The 19474-nt window shown below is 40.7% G+C and overlaps 1 protein-coding gene and 1 long non-coding RNA gene across 5 annotated transcripts in view; one reads left to right on the plus strand and one right to left on the minus strand.

Moving 5' to 3' along the window:
- SNX24 (sorting nexin 24) overlaps nucleotides 1–16453 on the minus strand; it is a 132458-nt gene extending 116005 nt beyond the window's left edge. Inside the window, exon 1 of one of the 4 annotated variants that reach the window (XM_036225887.1) lies at nucleotides 16279–16453. In XM_036225887.1, coding sequence (XP_036081780.1) covers nucleotides 16279–16338 — 60 coding nt within the window. In that variant the 5' untranslated portion in view covers nucleotides 16339–16453. Of the gene's footprint in view, nucleotides 1–601; nucleotides 3570–11640; nucleotides 12271–16278 lie in introns of those variants that run through there. The other 3 variants (XM_036225890.1, XM_036225888.1, XM_036225889.1) reach the window with 3 other exon arrangements.
- On the plus strand, nucleotides 16451–17388 carry LOC118606691. The gene is made up of 2 exons (XR_004952576.1): nucleotides 16451–16753; nucleotides 16843–17388. It is a non-coding gene; the product is annotated as an uncharacterized LOC118606691 (long non-coding RNA).
- The last annotated feature ends 2086 nt before the right edge of the window (nucleotides 17389–19474 follow it).

The raw sequence follows: 19474 nt of genomic DNA on the forward strand, positions 1-19474 counted from the left end.
CACTCCTCAGAATTTCCTCAAACTGGCTGAGGTCAGAGAAGCTTTTCCTAAGTTCGTTTGTTGTTGGATGCAAAGACTCGAGCGTGGTCTCAATGCTGAGTCCTAGACATGCTTTTGCTGAATCAGTGTGAGCACCAATCCTTTAAAGCTTTAAAACAAAGCTTTATGGGATCCTTCAAGCTAAATAACCTGCAGGGCTAAGCCACCTACTCCACAGTTTGCAGGCTTAGCTATAAATTAAATTCACCTGGAGAGTTTTAAAACTATACCAACGCCCCAGGCCTCAATAACGTGAGACTCTGGGGACAGAGCTTGAAAATCTGTATGTTTATCCGCTCCCAAGAACCACTTACGTGTTGGAAAGTAACTTGCCTTAATCATCTCCACAAGCATTTTCAGGACATCTTTAGTACAGTTCTCAATTTCAAGTGCTTATGAGAATCATTCAGGGGCCTTTAAAAAATTCTGATGCTCAATCCATACCTAACACCATTAGGTTCTCTGAGGGTGGCACCTGGGCGCCGGCAGTTTGTAAAGCTCTCCAGGTGACTCCAGTGGGCAGCCACGGCTGAGCTCGCAGCTTTAGCAGCCAGTTAGTTACCTGCACTAGAATCCCGGTGTTCCAAAGGGCCGTCGACCGGCAGCACCATCGCGTCGTATTTTTCTCCAACTTCCTGCCTTCTCCCTTAGCATCAGGCACCTGAAGTTGGTGCTAGCACCCCAAAGTCTTTCCATGTGTCAGTCACTTAAGTGACGTGTCCCTTTACAGACACACGACATGACTCTAACCTTTGTCCTCCAGAATCATTCGTGCTATTGAGTGAGTCATCTCGTATGCACTTGCAACATTTGTCATTCTCTCACCACTTTCAATTTTATCATCTCCACTTCCTCTTCTCTCTTATTAGCATTTTCAACACTGCCACTTCTTTTGCCCTCTTGGACAACATGGAGTCGATGCTATTCTAGGCATGTGAAACCTAAGCACGAAGCGACAGGCTAAAGAACCACAGTGCGGCTGAAACCAAACTGACATCCCGGGAACGCTGCCCTACTCTGGAGGCGGGTAAAGTTGACTGCGCTTCTTTGCTTACACGGATAGAAGTTCATACGGAAAGTTTTAAAGCAGAGGAGCTTTGTGCTGGCTTTCACGTGCAGCTCCTCGAGAGGCAAAGCTCAGCAGGTTACCCCAAATACCCCATGCATACTTTTTGATTGACGTAAACCTTCTTACAAGTGGCATGATGAGAAAAATTTTATACGGAAAGCAAAATGCTCTTTATCCAACAATTTTAATGTGTAAAAGCAGCAGCATTCATTGTCAAGATATTCACTCAAAGGGCAAATCAGCTTCCCTAAAACATGCACTCTGGACTACTAATGAATGGCTGACAAATTTAATCTGCATCTTCACCCTGCAAACCACCCTCCTTCCACATACAAATGTCAACATCAACAAAAAAAGTTTATAGCACTAAGAAAATGCATTTGCTTGATAAAGTACTTCTTGCACTAGGTAAGACTTTGCTCATTACTTTGCTTTTCTCAATGCTATCTCAGATTACTTCTGCAAAACTATCAATGGAAAATTCACAGACAATGAATTCAGAGTCTATAATGAGAAAAGCAGATCTGATTTCCATACAAATTATAAGATAAAATGTGGCAATAATTTACTCCAATAATTTTTATGGGAAAGATCAAGAGTATTGACTTTTAAAATAAAGTCTCCACTAATGTCCTAAATTCACTTCAATCTTCTTCCTAATAATTGGTACTTGAGAAGGAATTTTAGGATAATATTTAAAAGTTAATTAAAAACAGTGTAAGCATTCATGTCAGTCAACCATGACCTCTGCTCTACAATGCATTTAAATGCATGTCACCTTGACCTGTAACACAGCAACGTAAAAAATTTTGGTCAATATAAATCAAATGTACACTAATTTATTCAGCAGGTTTCCTGGTATCTGAATCAACATTAGAAATCTAACCTGTATTTGTTATTCTGTTATTGACAAAAAGAAGCATATTTAAATGATAACAAGTACTCAAGGGTGTCATTTGGAAGTTAAATTGTTCCCCAAGGACAGCCTCTGTAAATGTCTACATTTAAAGGTCATTTACCACCAAATTATGAACAACTGTTGCATTTATTAGCACAGGCTCAATAGTTTGGAAGCTGCAACCATCAATTTTTACTGACAATGAGATCTAATTATTCACTAATAATAAACAAGGAAAACAGACCTTTTCTATAAACTTTTATTCTCTACCATATGATCATTTTTAAAAAACGAAGACGGAAACTTTCCATCCAAAGAAAAATCCTTCCAACTGAAGGATTAAACATAGCTTAAAATAAATATGACACAATAAAATACAACAACTTGTTTTCACATGTTATGTTCACACGAACTAAAATAAAAGGGAGAACACTAAAATGTTTGTTTATGAATGAAGTATATATTTCACTTTTAGAAGGAAGCGTGAAGGTGAATTTTACCATGGGGTATTTGGTCAAATATTCTGAGTGCTTCTGTAAAGGTTTTTTTGTAAAGATGAAATTAATATTTAAACCTCCAGATGGAGCAAAGCAGCTTGCCCTCCATAACATGGTGAAGCTCTGCATTTTGGAGGCAACATATTCAGGGTGTTACTCCAGCCCCTTTACCAAGGGGCCTGAAAAGCTGCTAGTTCCTTTTGAAGTGAACCCAGAACAAGCAAAGACTCTGCCACCGGCCCAAGATGCCATACAAGCTGCTTTGCCACTTGGACCCGCAGACCCAATCAGTGGTGCTTGAAGTGGCGTGACAGTCAGAGACGCTTTTTGGAGTCTTTGGCAGACCCTACAGGGGAATCGCACTGCCAGGTCCTTAGGATTTTGGAGCAAAACCCTGCCATCCTCTGTGGATAGCTACTCTTTTGAGAAATAGCTCTTGGCCTGCTACTAGGCCTTACTAGAGACTGAAAACTTAACCATGGGCCCAGTTGCCATGCAATTTGAGCTGTCCATCACAAACTGGGTGTTATTTGACTCACCAAGGTATAAAGTTAGGTAAGCATCATCAAATGGAAGCGGTTATATATGTGATCAGGCCCAAGCAGGCCCTGCAGGTACAAGTAAATTAAAGAAGTGGCCCAAACGCCCACGGTTCCCACTCCTGCTACACCACTTTCTCTCTCCCACCTACGGCCTCATGGGGAGTTCCCCACAATCAGCTGACAGAGAAAGAGAAGACTTGGGCCTGGTTTACGGATGATTCTGCACCATATGCAGGCACCGCAGCTTCTTTCTGGGACATCCATGAAGGGCAGTGGGGCGGGGAAATCCTCCCAGTGGGCAGAACTCCAGGCCGTGCGCCTGGCTGTTCACTTTGCTTGGGAGGAATGGCCACATGTGCTAGTATACATGATTCACGGGCTGTGCCCAAGGGTTTGGCTAGATGGTCAGGGAGCTGGAAGGAACATGATTGGAAAACGGGTGACGAGGGAATCTGAGGAAGAGGTTACGCAGACAGACCTCTCTGAATGGGCAAAAAAAAAAAAAAAAACATGAAGAAATTTATGTCCCATGTGAATGCTCACCAAAGGGTGACCTTGGCAAAGGAGGAATAGGATGACCTGTTCTGTGGATGCCCATCAGCTTCTTTCCCCAGCCACTTACGTCATCATCCAATGTGCTCATGAACAAAGTGGCGGCAGTGGCAGGGATGGAGGTCACGCAAGGGCTCTGCAACATGGCCTTCTGCTCACCAAGGCCTACCTGCCTGCGGCCACTGAGGAATGGTCCAATCTGCCAACAGTAGAGACCAACACTGAGCCCTTGATATGGCAGCATTCCCCAAGGTGATCAGCCAGCTACCTGGAGGCAGGATGATTGCAAGAGACTGCTCTCATCATGCAAGGCGGCAGCGTTTTGTTCTTACTGGTGTAGACACTCTGCATGTGGACTCGCCTACCCTGCATGCAATGCTTCTGCCACAACTACAATGGACTTAATGGAATACTTTATCCACCATTGCGGCATTCCACGCAGCATTACTTCTGATTAAGGAACTCGCTGCACAGCAAATGAAGTGGTACAATGGGTCCATGATCCTGGAATTCACTGACCTTACCAAGCTACCCACCCTCCCAAAGCAGCTGGCTTGACAGAATGGTGGAACGGCCTTCTGTAGACTCAGTTACAGTGCCAGCTGCATAGCACTTGTGGGGCTGAGACAAGGTTCTCCAGAAGGCTGTATATACTCTGAACCAGCATCTAATATATGATGCTGTTACTCCAATAGCCAGATTCCCAGGTCTAGGAATCAAGAGGTGGAAATGGGAGCGACACCACTTACTATTAGCCCTGCTTGCAAAATCTTTGCTTCCTGTCCCCATGATTTTATGCTCTGCTGGTCGAGATGTCTTAGTTCCAAGGGGAAGAATGGCCCAGAATGCACCAGAAGATACAACAATGATTCCACTGAACTGGAAGTTACAAATGACATCTGGCCACTTTCAGCTCCTCACATCTATAAAAGAACAGGCACAGGGGGAGTTCCTGTGCTGACCAGGGTGACTGATCCTGACTATGAAAAGGAAATTGGCTACTACTCCACAATGGAGGTAAGGAAGAGAATGTCCGAAATACAGGTGATTTCTCAGGGTGTCTCTTAGTATTACAATGCCCTGTGATTAAAGTCAATTGGAAAACAATCTAATTCAAGCAGGACTACTAACATCTTAGACCTTTCAAGTATAAAGACTTGGGTCACTCCACCAGGTAAAGAACCAGGGCCAGCTGAGGTGCTTACTGAAGGCAAAGGAAATATGGAGTGGGTAGTACAAGAAGGTAGAAATACCTTCTACAAGCACATGACCAATTACAGAAGTGAGGACTGTGTCATGAATATTCCTTCTGTATTTTGTTATGAATATACTTATGTGTGTATGAATATATATATATATACATAGTCATATACATAAAGCAAATATTTTTATTTTCTTCCCTCACTTATCCCCTTATGTAACATAAGATGTATTGACTTTATTCATAGTATTTAAGTATTTAATATCAAGAAAAAAGTAAACATGACTCAAAAATTTTACCTCCTCTTCTGTGGAAGGAGTTAGTATGTTTTCAGTTGTATGCAGGACAGATGTATCATGTCAGGCAGAATTATGACCTTTGAATTGTCTTTACTTAGAGATTAACTATGGTTTAAAAAAGAGATGTGTATGGTTGCCAAATTGACAGGGGTGGATTTGTGATGGTTAATTTTATATGTCAATTTGATTGGGTCACAGGACACCCAGATATCTGGTCAAACATTTCAAATTAAGCATGCCCAAAAAATAAAACTTCTGATCTATCCTCTCAAATCTGCTCTACTTAAATCCTTCCACATTTCAATAAACACTGCCACCATTCTTCCAATTGCTCAATATAAAAACTTTGGTGTCATCCTGCTCGTTTTTTTTTTTTTTTTTTTTTGCACTCCAAATCCAATCCATCAACGAATCCCACTGGTTTCATCATCAAAAGCTATTTACAGTCCAACCATCTTCCACCACTTCCCCCTACCAAATTGCTCTAAGTCATCATGGTCTTGTACCTGGGATACCACAATAACTTCCTACTGAGTTCCCTGCTGACATCCAACCCTCCTATAGTCTATTCTCCACATCTGATCCTTTTGAAACAAAACTCATATAACCAACATGCAAGGGCAAGAAATTCCATCTGTAAAAACTTATTGAATCACACCACTCCTCTGCTTCTCAGCTCTCAGAGTAAAAGCTTTTTCATTCCTTTTCAGGCCTACCACTCTACCTCACATTATCTGCCCCACTGAACTACTGAGGAATACAGTGAAGAAATAAAATGGCATCACTGTGGTCAAGTTGCTAAATTATTAAATTCAAGCGGGCTCGGCATAAAGAAACGATGATTCTTGTTTTAACTAACTCTGGGTACTTAAACTTTTGAACTTTCCAGTCCCGCATCGATCCCTGGATGCACATCAGTGTGTCGTGTGTTAATGCCTGACATACAGCAAGCCTTCAATCAACCATCTGAAGGACCTCATGAAGAAATGTTCCATTGTCTACACCACTGCACATCTGATGAATACCATCTTGGACCAATCCAGGAGCTGAGAATGCAGAACTAATTCTTCTCAATAAGGTACTTTTTACTAGAAAACTCTGACTTTTCTTTCTCTTTTAGAATACTCTGGATATTGCCTGTAGTGTTTCTGGTTTGCAAACCCTATGACCCTTGAACAAATCGTCATTTATTTTCTAGCAAATCTCTTGACTTTTTTTGAGTTTATTCAACATGGCCTATGACCTCATCTCCCATTATCCTCTACTCTCTGACTCCAGTCCAACCCCACTGGACTGCTTTCTATATCTTAAACACACTGGGCACACTCCCGTCTCGTCCCCTTTGTTCCTTCTGCTGAGAACACTCTTCCCCTCGATCACCTCATAACTCGCCACCTCACCTCCTTCAGGTCTGTGTCCTAACATCATTTTCCCAGTGAGGGCTTCTCTGATGACCCCTCAGCACACCTTATCCCCTTTCCTTTGTTTATTTTACTCAGTAGAACTTACCACTAGGATACTATATGTAATTTAATTATCATGTTATTTTTTTCTGCCCCTCCCCCACACATCTAACAAGACTGCCAGCTCCTAGAGGAGACTTTTGACTGAGGTTAGAGACTTGACGGTTTTGTTCACTGTCTTGTGCCCAAGAAGCAGATTAGTTAGTACTTGCAATTTAGTAGGTAGTCAATAAACATTTGTTAAATAAGTGAATGACTGGTTTCCATTTTCTCTTGATATTATAAACAATGCTACAATGAATAGCTTTATGTGTATACCCTTGTGCATTTCTGGATACCGACCAAAAAGTGGGAAGGTTGGGTCAAAGGGCATGTAAATATTTTATTTAATAAATATTGCCAAACTGATCTCCAAAATCAATCTTCCAAGCTACAGTTTCACCTACAGTGTGTTAGAGAACCTGTTTCCCCTCACCCTCATTCTCTTTAGTCTGGTTTTTACCAATCTTTTTCATTTTAACTTTAAAAAAAAAAAACCTTGTTTACAAATTTGCCTTTCTTTAATTACTGAGATTATCTTTTCATATATTTTTCGTCATTGGTACCTCTGATGTCTCGTTCCTCTTAAAAACAAACAAATAAATAATAACTGCTCTCATCACTTTGTACCTGCTTCTAGGACAAAATTCCTCCGGGTATCTACAGTCCAACTAAACCACTCGACCTAACCTTCCAACTCCAGTCCCACCCCCACCACCTACCCTTCCTAAACACCTATCCATACTTTTTACCCTTTCCCATGCCCCTCCTAGAAGCTGAGATGATCTTCCTTCTCTAACTGACAAACTCCCACTCACCCTTCCAGAGCAAGCTTTCGTGGTGGCTACTCCTGCACCCACAATACCAGCATGATGCCTGGGAGAGGGTAGGCACATGATAAAAAATCACAAGAGCAAATTTTTGCTCTACCTGCTTTATGTAATCCGGACAATAAGATGAATTTCCAGTAGCAAGAAGGAGAGGAGAGTGAGGGTGTAGAAGAGGGAGACATTTACAGCTTCTGAAACAATTTCTAAATTCCTGAATCCATCTAAATTCAAAGGACAAAGGAAAGGCAACTGGTAAGACTCAATTCACATATTGGTTCTTCCTTAGAATAAGAACTATAATGTGGACACCTGGAAAATTTACCTTTTTTATAAAAATCAACAAGAAGAGGTCAACGGCATATTTCAAGGGCCCCCTTCCAAAAAAAAAAAAAAAAGCAACTAGGAGACACTAGCATGTTTCAAATAATACCCAATCTAGTCCTCAGAACTTACCGGCAAACCACATGGGAACTACACTGAGATAACACTGCTCACCTATCAGACTGACAAAAATCCAAAAGCCTAAAAACAGGCTCAGTCGGCGAACCTGTAAGGAAACGTGCATTCTCAAAAACTGCTATGGGAATGCAAAATAGCACACTCTCTGAAAAGGGGAATTTGACAAGATCTGGCAAAATTAGGTATGCATTTACTTTTTGATGCGGTAACCCACCGCTAGGAATTCATTCTAAAGGATACACTGACAAAAATACAAAAACACATGTGCACAAGGCTAGTGACTGCAGCTGACAGTGGAGAACAACAGTGACAGAAAAGACCGTCCTATCTGGTGTATGCCCCTGTGTAGTGAGCACCAGGGTACATTGTTAAGGGGGAGGGGGGGTGGCGGGGAAGCAGGAGGAAGAAAATGTTTTAATATACTACTGTTTGATCTAAGTAAAGGAGTAGGGCACAAATGTATTTGAATTTGTTGATATATATTTTTTAAATGGAATGATAACCATAACTTTTTTCAATGGTCATCCATGGGAGAGGAAGAAAATAGTGTGAAAAGGAAATGACAGAAGCTAGATTTCTGCAGGCAAACCTGCCACAGTACACACTTTACACAACATATAGCAAAATTAATTTAAATTAAAAAAAAAACCCTAAGAAAAAAATTAAATTGAGGCTGAGTAGCTAGGTTGGTGTTATAAACAGAGAAGAGCTGATCTAAGTGGTTTTAAACACAGTCATTTGATTGCATACTCCTAGTCAGATAGATCAAAGAAAAAAAGAACGTGTTAAAAAAAAGTTTTACGCTGTATTCAGTAATCAAGTTGATGACAGTACTGTTGACGATAAGACACTCTGATGTGTATAATGTGAGAGAAAGTAAATTATTAATTATATGATATTCTAATTTTATCAATCTCTGCATCTAAAGTACCAAGATTTTCAGTGTGGGAAACAGAAGACATAGTTGAGAATAGAAGAGAATAAGAAAAAAAATGTTGTCTTGAATTTACTATGTATTTTATCTTAAAAAATTCTTAGCTCTGACCACTGAAAAGAAACCTCCACAAACCCAGTGTCAGTGTATACACCTCGTGCCCAGATCATGGTCTCTGAATACCATCTCCCACTAAAAGCAACCAGGGATCTTTAGAGAAAAATCAAATTTCAGATCTGGGGCAGGAAGGGTAAAGATGTTAAACTAGAACGCAAAGAAGTTATCAAAGGCCCTTAAGGATGGATGTGTCAGGACACAGCACCCAACTTGACATAGCCAAAGTTGAAAGTGGTCAAAGAGGGGACAAAATGTATAGAAGAATGATAAATGCAATGAAGTGAACTACATCCAATATGTTAATAGCCACACATTCATAACAACACTAAATTTTAAAAGAAAGACTCTGTGATGACCTTTGTGAAGCTTGTGATCTTTGGTGGCAACTGACTCATTATTTTGAAAAATAAATAATAAAAGAATGGAAGATTCATCCTACCTTTTTTTTTTTTTTTTGTAAAAACTACACCTCAGAGTAACTAATTTATGATGCAAAGTTTCACTTTACATATGTATTCAAGCCAATAAATGAAGAGAGAATGATAAAATCATTACATCAGTACTTGGCAACCATTAACGAGTTACTAGATCTGGGCAATGCTCTTCAATGCTGGCTGCCAGCTTCACAAGTCAAATGTGAAAATGATCAAGCCTCTACCTTTTTACAATATAAAGAACAGAAAACTGTATTCATAATGACACAAAAACATAATCAACAAAATCCAGCATGAGAAACTCTACAGGAACAAATGTCACAGTTTATACAACAAAATTATAAAAGAAAAAAGGGAACAAGGTGGAAAAAGAACCTATAATTAAAAAAGGCTGAGGAAACATATTAAGCAATCACATTACGTGTGAATCTAGTTTCAACTGCAATTCAAACAAACTGCATTAGAAAAACAATGGGTATGGGAAAATTAAGGAAATGTAAAAATGGATTGATAATTATGAATTTTTGCTTATTAAGTGTCTAAAGATTCTGTAATTACATTTTAAAAGGGGAACCTTTGTTTTTTACATGTAGCAACTGAAAATATTCATAGAATGGTCTGGAATTTGCTTCAAAATGAAACCAGGGAGGACATGCAATGAGTAGTGGGAATGAATAGGAAACAAAACCAGAAGTGAATTTATCATTTTTAGAGCTGCGTAAAGGGGTCATCATTCTCTCCACTACTATCTATGTTAAAATTTCCCATAATAAACAGTTACTTTTAAAAGGAAGGAAGGGCAAGACAATGATGGAAAATAAAAACAAAAAAAGACATATACAAAGCAAAAATAACAGGAAATTCCATCAAAAATCTGATCGACTACCTGGAAAACCAGCACAAGAATGCAAGGTATGAGCCTCATGGCTCCTTTGCTTTGGAGAGAGATGCAGTGGGGGATGGAAGAAAATAGAGAAGGTGGAAATTATGTATCTCTATGCCCTCAATACTACTAATTCCTAATCACTTATATAAGTATAGTAGCCTTTATGATCTTCAAAGAAAACAAAGCAACATATGTAGTAAACAAGGCTAAAAAACTAAACCTGAATTGATATACACAGCTTGAAAGTTGTAATAAGAACATCAGTTGGTTATATGTAATTGTTGCTTCCGAAGTATTCAAAGTATTTGTGAAGAGTTTATTTTACATAGCATAAATATTTCTTCTGGACATGTGTTTACATGTCCAGAAGAATATTAATTCACATTAGAGCTTTAAGAAAAGTAAACTTCAAAGCAGTCCCTACTTAAAATTGTAAGAATCAATTACAAACACGGCTAGAAACACCACTCCTTGCACTTTGCAAGGATTATCTCATTTAATCCTCAAACCAGCCTATAATTTAGGTACTGGTGTTCTCTCCTCTTTTACAGATTAGCAAGATAAAACACAGGGAGATTAAGCAGTTTGCCCAAAGTCAGGCTACTTCTGAGGCAAGATCTGAATGCAGACAACATGAGTTCATAGCCTGTGCTTTTCACTTCTAAGCTGTGTAAACTGACAGCTTTTGGTGGAGTGTTATAAATAGGCTTTTATCAAATGACAAACGTTACCTAAGAAGTATCTGAAATATATATACATTTGACTTGGTCTGTAAAGGGTTATTACCGGCCTCATTTTTCAGACAGTGTGCTACAATTTGAACTAACTTAGTATCACATCAAAGTAGATGAAACAGTGTAATGTGGTACCCTGGACTGGATCCTGGAACAGAAAAAGGACATTAGTGGAAAAACTTCTGAAATCCAAATAAAGCCTGGAGCTTCCTTAATAGTAAGGTACCAGTGTTAGTTTCCCTGTTTTGACATGGGAAAGCATGATGTTAACAATGAGGAAACTGCCTGAGGGGTATACGAGAACTCAGTGTTAACCTTGCAACTTCTCTACAAATCTAAAATTATCTCAAAATGAAGGTTTACATAAAAAGTAAAAACTACTAAAAAAAGATTAAAATGTAGTTCTAGCTCAATGAAAACAACCTTACTTCTTTCTGTTCCCAAGTTTCTAAACACTGTATTTGTAAAATTGAATTCTCTTGTAAAAATTTTGATTTTCAAATGAATGCAGCATTGTTTGCTAAAGTTCAAGAATATTTTCAAACTATATTTCTTGTCCTTTGGTACCATAAGGAACAAATCTGACACTACTTGATTGAATCACTCAACACATATTTAATGTTCCCTTACGCTGTTTGTTCACTTACCATGACTGAGGCACTGTGACAGCTTTGTCCTCGCTACACAAAGGCCTCCTTCATCATAGGTGCTTACAATGGATGACTGAAAGATATTGCTGTGGACACTGTGCTCTCACTGTCCTTCTGACCTTCTCCCACTGTGGTGTCTCCAGAGTTAGATGGCAGGAATGGACTGACCTCATTCCCAGCTCCAGAGATGCCCCTATTTTAACTCCACCTGCTTAACCTACCCTTGCCATGTGAATGGTTCAGGCAGCCCCAGCCTCAGCCATTCAGCACACAGGATTACCCTGGCAACGGGACTGGTTGGGAAACCAATTCAGATAATGAAATATGAAGGGACATGTATTTGTTCAGAGCTTTTGGGGGAAAAATGTCCATACCCCTTCTTCCTCTGAATGTTGCAGTATACAAAAAGAAATTTTTTTAAATCTTCACTTGTTACCATTTTTCATCCTCAGGTGGAAGCTATTCTAAGGATGAAAGCAGAGAGAGGATGGTCACTCTCTGGTAGCCAGGCCCCTAACTCGACCTCCCTGTCTCATTCTCACAAATATAAAATAACAATATTACTTCTTTCAGATCACTGTTGATTCCAAGGCAATATCTGCACTGTGTTTATGTTAAAAAAAAAAAAAAAAAAAAACCTAAGAATTGAGATGATATAAAGGTACTGATAATTTTGAGGTAATATTTACATTTTGGTTGTTATTTAGAAATTATTTACCTGTCACATAGTCATAGTGAAATATTTACAGCTGAAATTACATCTTGCATTTGCTTAAAAATATTCCAGAATTTTTTAAAAATGAAAGAATGAACAGGGGTAAATGAAATAAAAATTGTGAAATACTGAAGGTAATGGGTATATGGTAGTTCATTATATTGTTCTATTTTTATATATTAATCTATAAAATACGAAAACAATAATGATCCCTGCATATATCTCAATATTATGGTCATGTATACATGAAGCTGCCTTACATACTGAAAAGCATGATACATTAAGCAGGGAAAGACTCCAGATCCCAAGAAAAAGATATATGCGCACAAGCACCACACAGTCAGTCATAGATATTGAGTTAAAAAGGACTTGAAAAATCATCTAATTCAAAGCCTTAATTTTTACTGCTATGAAAATTGAAAACTAAAACATTCAAACTTTTGTGCTGTTACCTAAGTACTAATTCTAGTTTTGTTGTTTTTAGCAACAATGTATGAAAGTTGAAAACACGCAGGGCCTGCTTACCCCCACAGACGGTTCTCCATCCTCATCTAACAAGACCGCTCAGCTGCATCTACCACTCTTCCTTCTTGTAAACCATCTACCATCCTTTCTCTCCCCACCTCACCCCCCTGGGTTTCCTGCTCCCTCTAGATGCTGTACTAATAAATCTTTGCTCATGCAAGTTCTAGAATTTGACTTTCAGTCCTCCCTCTTTCCTCATTCCCCATGCTCTTTTTGGGGACAGCATCAACTTTTATGCTTTTTCATCTTTCATGCTGAATGACCCCTCCTAAAGCCATATTTCTAGCCCAGATCTTTATATATCTTCAACTCCAAAATTATATAGCCTCGCCCCACAAAAACTCCACAGGTCTCCAAATGAAATTTCCCTCCTGCTTCGGTTCCTATTGGGTCACTGGCAACCACACCCATGGGAGTCACCCTGCTGTCTCACATCTGGTCACCAGGTCCTGGGGATTCTTGTTTCATCCCCGCCTGGTTCAGGACCTCATCCCTCTTCTTTCTGGTTATTTTGCAAGCTTCCCTTAAATGATTAATGCTTTAGGGTCATCTTTCTAAATGCAAAGCTAATCATGTTACTTCCTTCCTTAAAACTCTCCAGTGACTTCCCATTGTCTGCAGTTGAGGTCCATCCTCTTGATAGCTCCCAAGGCTAGTGAGCTGGTCTCTCCCCACCGGTCAAGAATCACTCTTCATAACCCTGCTACTTACTCTGAACTCCAGTCTCTACCCCGAATCCTGCCCAGCCAACTCGCTGAGATGCTTCATGTATCAGAAGCACCACTTCTAGTTAATGTTCTACAGAAATCCGAGTAGTAGGCATAAAAAAGCATGTGCAGAAATGTCTTACTCCAACATTTGACATAGTTGCTAAAAATTAGAAGCAAATGTCAATGGCCATGCACAGAAATCTGGGTAAAGGAATTATGGCGCATTCCTTCTGTGGAAGTAGTTAGAAGACAGGCCTATCCATATTGACACAGAAAGATATCCATAAGTTGAAGAATGACAGTTATAGTAAAATCATGCCATTTATTCTAAAAAAAAAATGAAGAAGAAGAAGAAGAAGAAGAAGAAGAAGAAAAGAAGAGGAAGAGGAAGAAGGAAGAAGGAAGAAGGAAGGAAGGAAGGAAGGAAGGAAGGAAGGAAGGAAGGAAGGAAGAAGAAGAAGAAGAAGACGACGACGACGAAGAAGAAGAAGAAAAGGAAGAAGAAGAAGAAGAAAGCTGTTTTCACAGCATGGGGGAAAAGTCTCTAAGAAAGCACCCATCCGTATGTTTTATCTCTGAGGACAAAGGACTGGAAGCAGGGAGGAAGAACCACCCTTTTCTACTATAAACTTTCTGTCACTGAACGGTTAGAATATGACATGTTTCTCAACTTTAACACACAAACATAATCGCTAAAGTAAAAGGTATTTTTACACTAAAGTACACTTTTTAGTTCCTTGTTTAGGAAACTAAGATTATATTTTTAAATTGTTTTTTTTTTTTTTAAGGTGGAATATTATTCAACGCTAAATTACCAGGATGTAGAAGAGACAATAGCTGACACTCAGTATCTTCTGAATGAATATACTGGGGTACAATTAAAAAATAATTGCTTAGAGGGAATAAAGCATCTAATAGCTGCTTCACAAACTCACAAAGGAAAAATCTAACTTGCAGAAGGTATCTTAACAATATGGTTACCAAGTTAAATGAGTTAGGATTTTCTTTAAAAGTAAACTTTTTAAAAAGTACACAAACTCTCATCATTTAAGCTACCAAGTTTAAAAAGGGCTCCTTCAAAGTCAGTTTAATTTGCAACCTGGAGTCCGGCACATGCCAGGTAATAACACCAGCAATAAAAAACTATGTGAAAAACTTGGGAGGAAAACACAGGTCCTCTAACAAAAGAAAATCAATAATGGCCAATAGCCTTAATTTTGATCCATTTAAAAGTGCTTACTTGAGGAGGTAATTAGCTTTTAGCTTAGACTACTAAGACCGCCTTCATCTAAAGACCAAGAGCCCTGACAAACAGGCTTTTCATCTTTAGATCCTAAAAGACTACCCCAAAGATGGAAGGATCTTATGACTGTTGATGCTGATGGAAGTTGAGGTACCTGGAAAAATGAAACACAACCAGTGTTTCAGGCCTAAGGGGGGGAAAAAGCTTTGAATAGGTTCAAAGTTACGTTCAACACCCCCTTCTCTTCTATAAGGGATACAGAATATTTAACCAAATGTTAATTTATCAGAAAGGATTATCTATGTAAAGAATGGCCACGCGTCGCTCAGCTTCCCTTGGTTGCAGGTTCCTCCCCAAGGGAAGGCACTCTGAGCACTTGTTCTGGGACACTTCGACCTAGCAGCCTACTTAATTCTAAAAACCCACAAAAACACATACTGCGTGCATCTTTTTTTTTTTTTTTTTTTTTTACCCTTCAAGCACTACTCTTAATTCTAAAAATTCCTTTGAGAGGGTGATTTTATCCTCCTTATGAAAATACGAATCAATGTAACCGGTGTTTAGCAAGTGAGTGAATTAGAAGTGAATAAAATAACAATTCTTTCAGACTACCCTATGAAATCTTCTCCAAAGCCCACCTGTTCTTTAACAACTGGAAATAAATTCTTCCAAGCTCTACCCAGCTGGATGCATTTTTCCCTCTAGCAATGACAGTCTACAGAAAGATGCCTAAATTCTTTGGGAAATCAACCACCTACGGTTTAACTTACTAAACTTGCTAGCCAAAGGTCCCAGGCCCTGGTCTCCGCCCTCGCCGCCCACGCCTCCGCTAAGAGTAGGGGCCAGGTTTTTCATTTCTCAGTGATTCCAGTACTCATTAACTACCTGCTTTCATCATTTCACGGCACAGCAGAATGACGAAACTTTGGAAACGACCTAAAAGCAACATATGTGTTCACTTTGGCTAATAAGTAGCGACAATTTTTTTTTTTTTAATTATCATATTACCCATCTGAAAGAATCCCATAGAATTTAGAACCAACATCGACCCGCCTCGAAGCCACTACTGTCTGGGCATTAGGAGCAGATGTGCCAGAAACCAGCGCAGCGCAGCCCGGGCTGCAGACGGCGGGCGGCGGGAGAAAGGCGAGCGCCGCGACCGGGGACTCGACTGCCGTCGCTCCTGCCCCCCCAGACCCCGAGCGAGGCAGGGAGGGAAAAGGGAATGAATCGGGGGATCCTGGGCGTGTGCAGCCGCCGCGCCCAGGAGGGGTGCACGTTTCCTTGACAACCGCGCCGGGGCGCAGCCCTTCCTCCGCGACGGGGGAGGGGAGGGCGCGGGGGACCCCCTGCGCGGGGCGGCGGCGGCCGGGGGCACCTCCCGGGCTCACTGGCCGCGGGCCCGGCTCCCGGGGTCCTGTCCGGCCGCGGACCGCGCCTACCGTGTATCCCCGCTCCAGGTCACTCTCCTCGTAGCGAAAGGACGGGATGTAGACCTCCATGGCCGCGCCAGCCCGCGGCGGAGGGCGAGCCGCGGGGCGGGCTCGCAGCCGCGGCCGCCGCTCCGCCCCCGGCCGGCCGCCCCGCCTCCCCGCCCTGCGCCCCAAGGCTGCGTGGCCGCGACCCGGGTCGGGTTGTGCGCGGCAGGCGCTCGGGAGCAGAGGGCGCGGGGCTGGTCGCTCGCGCTCCAGGCCTAAAGGCAGCGATCAGCTGGTCCTGGAGGAGGCGGGGCCTGAAACCTGTGAGTCCGCAGAAAAGGGGTGTGCGGTCCCTGGCGCCGGGGACAGGGCCGCACCCCGGCGCTCGCTGCCCTTCGGGCTAGGGTGTGCGCTGGGTTTGCAGTTTGCAAGACACCACCCTAACAGTTTGCTAGACCGCGAGGAATAGAAGAGCATGGAGCGTTTCCATTTTGTTTCGGTTGGTTGGATTTTCATTTTAACTCTTGGCTGGCGTTAACAGTGAACTCCAACTTTTACCAAAACTTTCCTTTTTTTCTTCTATTCCAGGGTCAGTGTCTGGTTCTGAGTTAGCCGTCGAACCCGGGAATTTTAATATAGAGCCCGAAAATCGGTCGGTCACTGAGACAAACTCTCCGGCTTCTTGCTCCAATTCTAAAATGCTGCCTCTAAAGTAAACTGTATAGGGCTTTTTACCTATAAGAGAAAATAGAAGACGCAAAGATTCAGACAGACAGACAGATGCGGGGTGGGGGAGGCAGTGGGGGCCGAACCGCCCCTCAGGCCAGGACCTAATAATCTGAAAGTATCTAAAAGATGCAGTGTTCCACTTGAGGAAACTGGATTATCAAGTTACTTTTGTAAACTGAGTTTCTTCCTTAGGTTAGGGCACAGAGCCTAATAGAAACTTGAAGGTGCCTTGGTCACTTAGAAGTGACCTCAGCCAGTGCGCTACTTAGATTGCAAGCAGGTGAACCTAACTCAGTTTGCACTTGAGGCCAGGGGGCATTTCAACTTAGCAAACTCTGAAGTTTCTGATGAGACCTTAAATCATGGAGTAGAGAAATCATCAGGCGCTTTAAGAACCTGCCTGATGTGGACCCTGCAAAGCCTCCTCCTCCTCCATTAGCCTCATCTGAAGACCCGTCCTCCTCACCCACACACTTGCAGTTTCAGCGTGTCTGCCTCTCAGAACTCCATGCCTCAGCATAAACTGCCCTGTGACTCACTTCCTTTCTTCTTTTCTTCTACTGGCCACCACCTCCTAGTGTAAGCAGACAGCTCTATGGACTCCATGCTGAGTTCAGAGTCCAGCTTGTAGGTTCCCCTAAGCCTGCGGTGACTATAGGACTGTATTGAGTGATTGACTGATTTATCTGCCCTAGGTTTTAGGGCAAGTACCTTTTAAAAAACATGTATCTCCTTTGGCATATAGCCTGGCACATTTTTTTCGAAAACCTTATATGAGCATTTAATACCCGTCTCTACAAAACCAGCGAAAGGCTTAGGTACTATACTATTGTAGTGGCTGAAAAAATTACTCTTACTGGAAATTACTGTTTGACTATTGCCATAGGAACATAGGCTTTTAATTATAAGAACATAACACTCTAATAGCAAGCTTTCTGCTTCCGTAACCCCGCTCACGGGCCTGACCTGTGAGTTGACAGGTAGTAAATAGAAGAAAAATAGACCTTTGTGTTCAGACAGAATGAAGAATGGAGTTTTGGGCTTAAAAACCTTGTACCCCTACATTTGGATGCTGCTTAATTTGGGGTGTGCGTACCCCTGGCAGACCCAGCCGGCTGAATAAAGAGTGTGTTTCCTATAACTCACTGAGTTCTGGTGGTACGTGTATCTTTCGGGAGCTAGCAGCTACAGCACTATGGCTGGATGCTATTACATAGCATGTCTCATTTAAGCTTCATAAGAAGGCCATGACGAAGTGTTATGTGCAATAGGACTGAGGAGTGGTTCCTTTTTTTCATTTTAAAAATAATAGTGGCTGTTCATGGCAGAAGACTCCAAAATAATATCAAGATTGGTTACTAAAGTCTGAGTAGGTAATGTAACCTGAGATTATGTAATCATAGAATCCCTGAGCTACAGCTTGCTAGTCAAGCTTTTAATATGCTTTCTATATCACCCTTCCACAACAGCCTGCTAGTATATTTTGTCTGTCATGGTTCACCTATTTACCCAAGGGATTTAAGAGGCAGAAATATGTGGGTCTATGAAGATCTGTCCATTTGGACAGCTGGTCCAAATGAAACCTATTTGCTATATTTTACTTATAGCTGTGTAGAATTTAATTGTGCCTTGCTGAAAATGTACACAGGCTCTTAATATATGAGTGTGTTCTTGAGGGACTATAGGCTCAGCCATAAGTGATATCGTTCTCATTTCAATTATTACAGATGGCATAATTGAGGCTCAGAAAGAATAACTATGAAATTACGAGCTAATAATTAGATGAGCTAAATTTCTGACAAGGTTCTGTGAGTAACCACTAGAAAGGGGAGAAAAGAGGAGCACTTAAGAGAAAGTGGTAAATGTATTATCCCATCATTCCTATAAACCTTTTAGTCTAACTCTATAATCTGTGACAGGCCAGCTAAATATCTCCTCAAAACATTGATAAAAATACATGGCAAATACAGATGTAAGATATTGAACAGTTAGAATCTGTTAACAAGAAAAAAACAAGCAAAATAATAAAATTTTGCTGGAATCTGGGTATAAAATCCTTACATGAAAAATACCACATTTACCTAGTATTATATTAAAATACATTTCAGCAAATTTAATGATAAACTGCTTTAAATATAAACTCATATTAGAAATTTTGACCACAATCTATATAGAATATATTACACATTCAACATTCAATTATAGGGCTAACACATCATGACTAAATAAGATTTATGCCAAGAATGTTAAGATGATTAAACATTAGGAATCTGTTGATGTATTTCTCAACACCATCAGAGTAGAAAATAAATGAGTATACCCATAGATCCTGAAAAACATTAATAAATCAGCATCCTTCTTCCTAATTATTTTTAACAGGCTAGGAATAGTAAGAAACATCTTTAATTTGATAAAGGGTTACTACCATAACCCCACAGCAAATATCTTATTCAGTATCATAAGAGGAAGCATCATCATGGTGTCAATACTT

The sequence above is a fragment of the Rousettus aegyptiacus genome, unplaced genomic scaffold (genome assembly GCF_014176215.1).
Source record: "Rousettus aegyptiacus isolate mRouAeg1 unplaced genomic scaffold, mRouAeg1.p scaffold_m13_p_8, whole genome shotgun sequence".
Classification (NCBI taxonomy): Eukaryota; Metazoa; Chordata; class Mammalia; order Chiroptera; family Pteropodidae; genus Rousettus; species Rousettus aegyptiacus.